Consider the following 9,738-nt stretch of genomic DNA (forward strand, 5'->3'; position numbering starts at 1 on the left):
ACGGCCCTCAGATGAATTTGAAGTGGCCCCTCTCAAATGAAACAGGTTCCCCACCCCTACAAGGAGTGTTCACGAATATTAGTTGTGTTACCGGTATATGTGTCCTCCAGAACGCCAGGAGGCACTCTCGAGCCCTGTGTTAAATACTGCTTTGAAAATTCTTAACCAAAGGAAAAGCACTTCCTTTAACTCGAAGGGTGTCGTGTGGTAGATGTTAAACCGTTTCAATTATTTCCAGAATATTTGCACATTCAGTATGATGTGCGAGGTTCTTGCTATGATTCACTTGATATAGGTCGATATAACTTTCATTTAACAGAATCCAAAGGCTTGTCTCATGAGTTTTGTGAGCAGTGCCCTGTGCTCACGATTTTTTTGATGTGGAAATGGAAGCTGCGGGTGTGCGACATCCAGTCAGCGACTACCGAGCTTATCCTCGAAAAAGAAGAAACACATCGAAAGTATGGCAGTTCTTTAACATAGTCGGCGAAGAAGCGATCTGTTCGCTTTGCAATGCCTCCTTTACTTATCACGAGACATCCGGGACATCCACATTGTTGATGCACCTGAGAAGAAAACATGCAACCCATATCCAAGACGGGGGCATAAAAAAGGAACCGCACAGGACACCGTAAGTTTGATTATTAATTAAGCACTACTTGTCGGTTCTTCACATTCCGTTGCATACGATGGCTGCCTGGATGTGGAGATTTCCGCCACTGTTTTGGCTTTCCGGGGAGGAAAAAGTGAAACGCTACCATGACGGCGCGAGTTTATTACGCGGGCTGCATCTTCTTCACCGGTAGCGTTACGCTCTAGTAAGATCATTTCCCGTCTTTCCAGTGTGCCCACACAGGCGTATTCTTCAATTCTATGCATTTTGCGGAGGGTTAAATTAACATGAATTCTTATTTCGTGTAGTCTAGCGTCCTAGACCTGACCAAGTGGAGAGACCGAGATTTATAATAGGCCTACTGTTTAAAATGGTTTCTTTAATCATCCTATCAATGCTACACAGATAGATGTCTATGCTTCTTTAGAAATGCACTGTCCAAGCCTACAATTTGAGTAGGCCTACATTTTCTGTATAAACTAGCCGTACACTACACATAGCTGACGCTTGTATCTAGAGCATCTGACAGTTCTTACTCACAACCAGGGTATTGGTTACAGTCCCTAGTGTAGTGTGGGGTTAGGTGCCTTGCTCTAGGGCACCTCAGCATTGAAATGATTAGTCAAGTCAAGTCAAGTTTATTGTCAATTTCTTTACATGCACTGGTCATACAAAGAATTTGAAATTGCGTTTCTTGATTAGGGAGTTGAAGGGTGGGCAACCCTCTGATCTACAGCCCATTAGGCTACTGCTGCTGTATACTTCAATCGTCATGCATTTCTGTTAACTTATGCAAAGTACTGGACAATTAAATTAGCTGGAGTGGGAGCCATTCTTGACAGGGTTTTACCCTCAGCTGTCTATAATGAAATTGATTGTGCACTGTTCAGTTCAGTTCAGTTATGGTTTATTTGAGTAGGGACAAATACACATCATGTAGGCTGTACAACAACCTAACAGATAAGTATCATAGCATTTGTAGCCATAGGCTAATTTCCAATGCCCGTCCCTAGAAGGGCTTTTAAAGTAAAATATAAAAAACTGTTTTTAATGTTGTTTTAAAATACAACCTATCCATTCATCCAAGCCATTCATTTAATCTAAGAAGACAGGCAATATACATACACATACCTAATCCTATATTAATGTACAGTCACTCGTTCATTCATCCACTAATTAATCAATTTGATAAAACATGTACAATAGAACCCCCCCCCCCCCATACACACATAGTCAACTGCCACCCACCTCCCTCACACACACACACATACACACACACACACTCAACTGCACACACACAGACACACACACAGAGACTCACACACACATTCTATTAAATCTCCACACACATAGAATCACACATGATTACATATCTGGGTGTTTTTTTAGAAATTCCTTCATCTGACACCTGAACCACCCATGACTGTGATTGAACAATCACCAAAACAAACAACGTACTGTATGCTATGGTACTGTATCTTGTTGATCATGCTTGCTGGCAAGTCTGATGCTCACTGCGTGTTTGTCTTTTTGTGGTGCCAACAGCACGTCACTGCTGCACTCTGAGCTCCAGAAGCCAGCGACGGGGCCACCCACCCCATGGAGCCTACTACAACAGGCACAGCCTGCCTACTGTGTCGACTGCCAGACCAAATTCCCGGACAAGAAGTCGCTGGAGGACCACGAGTGCCCTGGCGTGAAATTCATTTGCACCTGCGGCTCCGGCTTCACCAATTACCAGGACATGCTCCTCCATCGCAACGGCCACTACGACACGAGCTCCTTCCAGACCGGCCACATGGCCATCTTCAAGCAACGTACCAAGGACACGGAGCTGCACGAGAAGAAGCTGCAGATGATGAAGAGCATCGATAAGCAGCTCACGGCTTCCCCCGCCCCTCCGGCAGCGGCGCAGCAGCAGCCGCAGTGCAGAGAACTGGTGCCCGCGCGGTCTGGTGCCACCGTAAACCTCAGGGCTTATTTCCAACCGGCGGTACAAATCGCCACCAAAATGAAGTTCAGCCGTGGGAACAAGTACATGTGCGGCACGTGCCGAGTGGTTTTCTGGGAGAAGAAGTTGCTCCTGGAGCACATTGCCACTCACCTTCCCACACACATTTACGGCTGCCAACAGTGCGGCCTCCTGCTGATCAGTGGCAGCCCTCCCTCCCCCACTCACTCATGCGGCACGTACCAAGCCAGCCGCCGCGAGCGTTTCACCAAGGGTCACATCATCGGTAATGTGCTTCAGCCAAAACCGAGTGGCCTCACGCGCTGCCCTTACTGCCCCACGACGTTTTTCAAACCGTGGTTTATAGCCCGGCATATAAAGAAAGCGCATGCTGGCAAACCGGTGCCTCGTGTACCTGTGAGTAAAAAGTTCGAAAATCCAGTGTATGGATTTGTTGCAAACCCTGCGCCGTCTGCGGCACCTGGATTCCCAATGTCGTCGCAGTCTGCGATGCCTGGATTCGCAGTGCTGCCTGCAATGCCTGGATACGCAGTGCCGTCTGCGATGTCTGGGTTCGCAGTGCCGCCTGCGATGTCTGGGTTTGCAGTGCCGTCTGCGATGTCTGAATTCGCAGTGCCGCCTTCGATGTCTGGGTTCGCAATGCCGTCTGCGATGTCTGGGTTCGCAGTGCCGTCTGCGATGCCGGGGTTGGCAGTACCGCCTGCGATGCCTGGGTTCGCAATGCTGCCTTCGATACCTGGATTAGCAATGCCATACGATTCAATGATCAATAAACCAGCAGGCTATGAAATGATAACTCACAATGCAGCACCGCCTGATGAGAGTAGCCTTCCACCCACGAAGGAAGAGCAGCAGAAAGCATCAAAGATAGCAGCCATCCTGGAGATGATCGCACAAGCACGCGAACGTGAACGTGAACATGAACGTGAACGTGAAGCTCAGGAAAGAGCTGCCGAGAAACGGAGAGAAGAGGAGGCACAGCAACACAGGGCAGAGGCAGAGATCACGGCAGCAACAAGTACTCTGAAGGATGAATGTAGATGCGCTGTCTGTGGTAAGACTATGAATACGATACAGATGCTTGTAAAGCACTGGTGCAGTAGGGAGCTGCCCCTGTTGACGCGGGACAAACTGCCGAGCTCCGTTTTCAAATACACCAATGGCTATAAACATTCTTTTAATCGTCCGGCCCCTTACCCTGTGCCAGAAAGACCAGACAAAGACTCTGGCGGAGTGGTCACAGTCCGACTACAGACTTCTCATAATGCTGACATGCACGAGCCAACGCTTCAGAATGAAAAAGTGGAGCCTAGTACTGCGTTGAGTTGTCCATCGTCGAGTAAGTCGATCGCTGTGCAAACCAAAGTAGAGTTTGATGACGGGAATTATGGTACATCATTAAGTACATGAATGACTTGATTTTTTTCCCTTTTTCTCGTCATGGAAGAGGTTTAGCGCACACCTACACAACATTTAACAAGGTTAATCCGGAGAAAAATGTAAAACCATGTCCATCAACTTTGCTGGAGAGTTTGACAGATGTCTCAGCATCGGTCACATTATTATTGAAGTTACTTAAATGGCTCCCCACCAATATTTTGACCATTATCATATTTCCAACTGATTGCTGTGACTATTCCATTACATTTGCCAAATGAAGATTAAGCTTACAGTTGAGGTGAATTAAGTGCTTTTAAGGAGTGTTGGCCTTGAAGAGTGGTTTAGCAGGGAAGAGAGTGGAGAGGGGTCTGCACTAGAGCACATTTTCTCTTCTTTTACAGGTTACATACATCTTTCCTGATGAGTTGAAAATGTTTAATGCAAGCCCACCATCAGTTTCAGAGTACTACTACGGTGAGGGTTTTTAATCATGCGGAAATGTGCTGGGGTTTTTTCCCTAGACGTTAGTCTGACATGGTGCAGACTTATCTTTTTAAATTGTAGAGTTTTTTTCAGCTCATATTGCATTTGTCTCATGTACTACAGCAGCAGAATCTACAGCTCTATAGTAAAGTGCTGTTTATGTTTGGTTGCATCCCATTTTAAAACATGGTCCACTAAGAATAAAAAAATAATTAAAAAAAAACCTTTGTCAACTGAATAAATTAGCGGTAGTCTATATTTTGTCATCGTAGGCAGGTGTCTTTTTCTTCAGACTAAAATGGTATTAAAAAGGTTGGATTTAAAGGTGCGCTGTGTAAGATGGTGGCCACTGGCCAGAGAAGATATTGTATTTGCAACTGTGCTGCACGTTGGAACTGTGCTGTCTACTGCCAAATGTAATCTTTTCATGAATATTTACTAAATCATGAACTAAAGTACAGGAAGTTTTGCAGCTAAAATGCCTATTTCTGGAAATTCAAAATGGCGGACCATGGAGAGGATCCCCTTTTCATGTATGAAAAGAGTCATTTTCCCAGTCATAATGACTACTTAGAATTTGATGGTGATGGTAAGTATTCATGAAAAAGGTAACGTTTGTGACTGGGCAGCATGAATTCTGAAAATAATCTGCTAAAAATATGACGCAGACGCAGTGCACCTTTAACGTATAGCTGTGATGTACTGTAATCGCTTAACACGTCAAGTGCCAACACTTACTCCTGTATGTTGCGTAGAATGATGGCGTTCTAAACCATTTTTGGACATCTTTCTTTTGTAGTCACAGCATATTATGTGGTAGGGCCACAGAAACAACATCTGGCTCGTTTGAAACGTGAGACTGAAACCTCTTAGTGGGTGAAAACCTTCGGCTCTAAGTGCTGCCGTCCTGATAGTCTGATGCATGCTGCCCAAAACAATATTAAATTAACAGAAGCAGCAGCTTAGTGTTGCTGACTTCAGCTTTCATGTGACTGCATCCATGTTTTGAGATGGATGTGTGCAGGAGGGCTACTAAGGTTTTGGAGGCCCTAGGCGTAACTGATCAGGAGGCCCACTCATAATTACATGATAATAATCTACTAACTAATCAACATGTTTTGAAATGTAATTCAATATTTTTTCATGATGTTTTGTAGTCAATCTCAAGAGGCCCCAATTTTGGGGGCAAAGTGGTTGGTGCCCTAAGCACGGGTTGGTGCCCCAAGCACTCTGCGTACTCTGTTTATGTCTTGCGGCGCCCCTGTGTGTGTGTGTGTGTTTTTGTTAAATTGTGTTTGTGGTAGTGTAACGGAGGCTAACTAGCAGAGTTGGCGTGGAACGTTGGTAAACCTCCCTCCCAAAGCCTCATACAATGTTGATGCAGTTGGGCAGGGGAACTGGTCCTTTAGTCCAGTGGTATCGTACTGTGCCTCCCATTGCCGGACCGTTGTAGTTGACGAGGTCACAGGTTCGCAGCCCCGAGGGGGACGAACAGGTGCAAGATGACCTTCGTCACAGTAGCATCATGAAGTATGCCTACATGTTGTCTCACTACGGCATCTTCAAAGAGTACAAGAAGTCAAAACACAAGCACAATGCATGTGACATTGGCTAGTGTTTCTTAAACTTTTGTTTTGTGTATACTTAAAGCCTTTTCGTTGTGCCATGAGTATCCCCTAACTCTTCTATATTGCTTTTTCTATCGCAATGTAACTATGCATACATTAGTTAAAATGTTGTTAAAATGACATTTTCACAAGTAGCGCCTGCAGTGTGCTCTTGTACCAATAGTTGGGAAAGACTGACATAGGCCATGGTACACAGAGGTGTCAAAGGTTAATGAAAGAAACAGTTTTCTTCCCTCACAGGTAACGTATCTGACTAAAAAGTAGACCTGTGATGTCTTACGATCAGATGACTGCATTGGTTGGATCAAGCTTGTAGTGTGGTCAACCTCTAATTCAGTCAGGTTACTTTCCTGTCTTGTATAAACAGCCTGATTCAAATAAATTCATACATTTTCATTGATGGTAAAATCAAGATTAGTATGGCCATTTCAGGTCATTGCATTTGTTCTTTAGCACAAACTCCTTGTTGAATTTTAATCTGTCTAGTGCAATCATTGTCTTGTAATCACTTCCTGCAGGAAACCCTAGACTCTGCTCAGCTAACTTTGTGACTGCCACTTAAACATTATTTTGACAGATCTTCTGATGTTTGGAAGAGAGAGAGAAAAAAAGGCCATCAACTTAAATACATGTTAAAGGGACACTGTGTGAGATTTGTACTTGTTTATTTCCAGAGTTCATGCTGCCCATTCACTAATGTTTCCTTTTTCACTTACCACCAGCATCAAATTCTAAGTTTTCATTATGACTGGAAAAATTGCACTTTTCATACATGCAAAGGGGGATCTTCTCCATGGTCCGCCATTTTGAATTTCCAAAAATAGCCTTTTTTAGCTGCAAAAATTACTGTACTTGGACCATACTAGAAAATATTTGTTTAATACTTAGTAAACTTTCATGTAAAGATCAAATTTGGCAATAGGCAGCCCAATTTCAATAAGCAGCATAGTTGCAGTACCTTTTTTGACCATTTCCTGCACAGTGTCCCTTTAAAGTAGGTATGTTAGCCACACGGACCCATAACAGGATTTGCTCAGATGTCATAGAATTTTGAGTGCATTGTTACTGCCATGCACATCTCACAGTATTATTATTATTATGGTCAAATAACTCCTGCACAGTCTCATCTGACCACAGTATGATCTACCGAAATGCTTTTAGCCCAAATCATACAACTTATTTCTGATGAACACAGCCTTTATGCATCACCCATCCAATGAGCTTTTGCCTTGGTAAAAGTATACAAAGCAAATTTTCCATTTCATGTAAGTTTAATGGACAATAAAGAAGTCGACACTGAAGGAGGACAGATGCAGAAGGCTGCACTATAGGGTTAAGACAATGAAACTGAAACACCTGGTTCGGCTGAAACGTGACAGGTTTGGCTACAGCAGCATGGTCATGTACAGCTCCTGTCCAAAAAAATAGAATATAATGAAAAAGTGTAATATTTCCAGGATAAATGTTAATCTTTCATAGATGATACATTCACCTACATTTTAAACTATTGTTTGTTTATTCATACATATATGTATATGGTACTTGCTGCCCAAAACTATATATAAAAAAGATTCAAAATAAATATATAATGTTCACATAAAATTTCCAATTAAATAAACTAGAAATGCATTCTCACAGAAAATGCTGGAAGCGGGCTTGCCTTTGGGGGCAGAGATGAAACAAAGTACTATTGAGAAAACAAAGCTAAAAGAAATCTTGGAAAAACTCCATCCACCCAGTCAGAAGTCATGGGCCAAACAATTCAGCCATCTTGGATTCAGCCATCTAGAAAGTGTTGTAGCTCTGCGTTTTGGGGATATACTAAATGACATACATGGTATTTTAAGTTGGCTAAGGAACACTGCATATGATATAATTTTGAAAATCAACATGGCATCAAGCGGGATTCGAACTCACAACCTCCATATCTGTAATCCAACCCCTTTGCCATTGATATTAAATGACATACAATACATGATATTTGAAGTTGGCTAAGGAACACTGCATATGATATCATTTTGAAAATCAACATGGCTTCGACTGGGGTTCGAACCTCCAACCCCCATATCCCTAATTCAGCACATTTGCCATTCATACTAAATGACATACATGGCATTTTAAGTTGGCCAAGGAACACTGCATATGATATCATTTTGAAAATCAACATGGCTTTGACTGGGATTCGAACCCCCAACCTCCTTATCTGTAATCCAGCACATTTGCCATGCATACTAAATGACATACATGGCATTTTAAGTTGGCCAAGGAACACTGCATATGATATAATTTTGAAAATCAACATGGCTTTGACTGGGTTTCGAACCCCCAACCTCAATATCTGTAATTCAGCACATTTGCCATCCATACTAAATGATATACATGGCATTTTAAGTCGGCCAAGGAACGCTGCATATGATATAATTTAGAAAATCAACATGGCTTCGGATGGGATTCGAACCCTCAACCTCCATATCTCTAATGCAGCGGCATGCACTACCACTAAGCCAAGCAGCTGGCTGTCATACACAGTCCAGCAAGACTGTATTAGATTGCATTGAAGAGCTGAACAATACACTTCTAGAATGGCTGCTCGCACCTGCTCGTTAAGAATAGAATCTTGAGACAGTGAGCGTGGTTACATGTCAATGGATACATTGTATTAGTTCTATGGGTTACATGCACATTAATAATTTGATTAAGCATTACTCCGATTATAAATAGAACATGGAATACTCCGGTCTGGTCCGGTCTACATGCTATTAAAACTTGTGTAGGCTAATCGAATTGGATGATTCTACGCTCAGACTGGTCCTCCAGATGGACAGTAGCACACACCTGTTTTTATCCTTATCCTTTTTAGTATTATTATTTGTCTTAGACAATAAAGCTGTAGGCAGAGGTCATTTGCTGGCATTTGCTGTCATTTTGTCACCATCGAACTACTAAAAGACAACCTTGTTTCGGAAAAACATAGGCATTTCATCCATTCTGAAACACACACCTTCTTCATAAGGCCTATGGCTAGGCCTACTTCATATTTATTTTACAAAATAGTGTAGGCTAATTGAACCTAAAACTAAAGCTATTAAAATGGCACGTGTCCAGGTAGGCAGGGTTCCACGGTGACTGTTGCTCCGGGTAACCGAGCTGTCAAAATAGTAATTACCACCAGCGTTAAAAAAACAACAAATACAAGATGGATCGCGACAGGATCGTTCGAGTAATGCACGGTTTGGTTGTTACATATATGGGATACAACAGAAGTACAATGCTAGCCCTGCTTTTGGTGTTAGAAGAGATGGGTTGGGTGGACCGCAGATTTTAATCGAATTATTAATGTGCATGTAACCACGCTCAGTGGCAGTTAAGATGGAATCCTTCATTGGGAGCACCTGTTCTGATACTAACTGACAGTTAGTATTGAGCCTTTAACAGGGGAGAAAATGAGAATGAGTTTTTTGTCTTTACAACATCGTTGTAAAAAAAACTAAAAGGAGTTGGCACGTGTCCAGGCACAAATGGACCTCCGTGTGGGACATGCGCTGATCTCTTGAAAAATGCACTTTTCAAAAGACTGGGATTCTCCATAGAGCCAGGCCTGTTTTTTTACAAACCTGCCATTTAAAAAGTATTGGGAGTTGGGAGATGAAACTTTCACAATT

At 42.8% G+C, this 9,738-nt stretch overlaps 1 protein-coding gene across 1 annotated transcript; it reads left to right on the forward strand.

The window, feature by feature from the left end:
* Positions 1 to 182: 182 nt before the first annotated feature.
* Positions 183 to 4,778, forward strand: LOC134448426 (uncharacterized). The gene is made up of 2 exons (XM_063198102.1): positions 183 to 631; positions 2,159 to 4,778. The coding sequence occupies exons 1-2, from the start codon at positions 387 to 389 to the stop codon at positions 3,993 to 3,995; spliced, it is 2,082 nt and encodes a 693-aa protein (XP_063054172.1). The 5' UTR covers positions 183 to 386; the 3' UTR covers positions 3,996 to 4,778.
* The last annotated feature ends 4,960 nt before the right edge of the window (positions 4,779 to 9,738 follow it).

The sequence above is a fragment of the Engraulis encrasicolus genome, chromosome 5 (genome assembly GCF_034702125.1).
Source record: "Engraulis encrasicolus isolate BLACKSEA-1 chromosome 5, IST_EnEncr_1.0, whole genome shotgun sequence".
Classification (NCBI taxonomy): Eukaryota; Metazoa; Chordata; class Actinopteri; order Clupeiformes; family Engraulidae; genus Engraulis; species Engraulis encrasicolus.

Coding starts and splice junctions, on each gene's coding strand:
- LOC134448426 (XM_063198102.1), top strand. CDS start 387: ATGGAAGCTGCGGGTGTGCGACATCCAGTCAGCGACTACCGAGCTTAT. Junction 632..2,158: donor AAGGAACCGCACAGGACACC/GTAAGTTTGATT, acceptor TGGTGCCAACAG/CACGTCACTGCTGCACTCTG.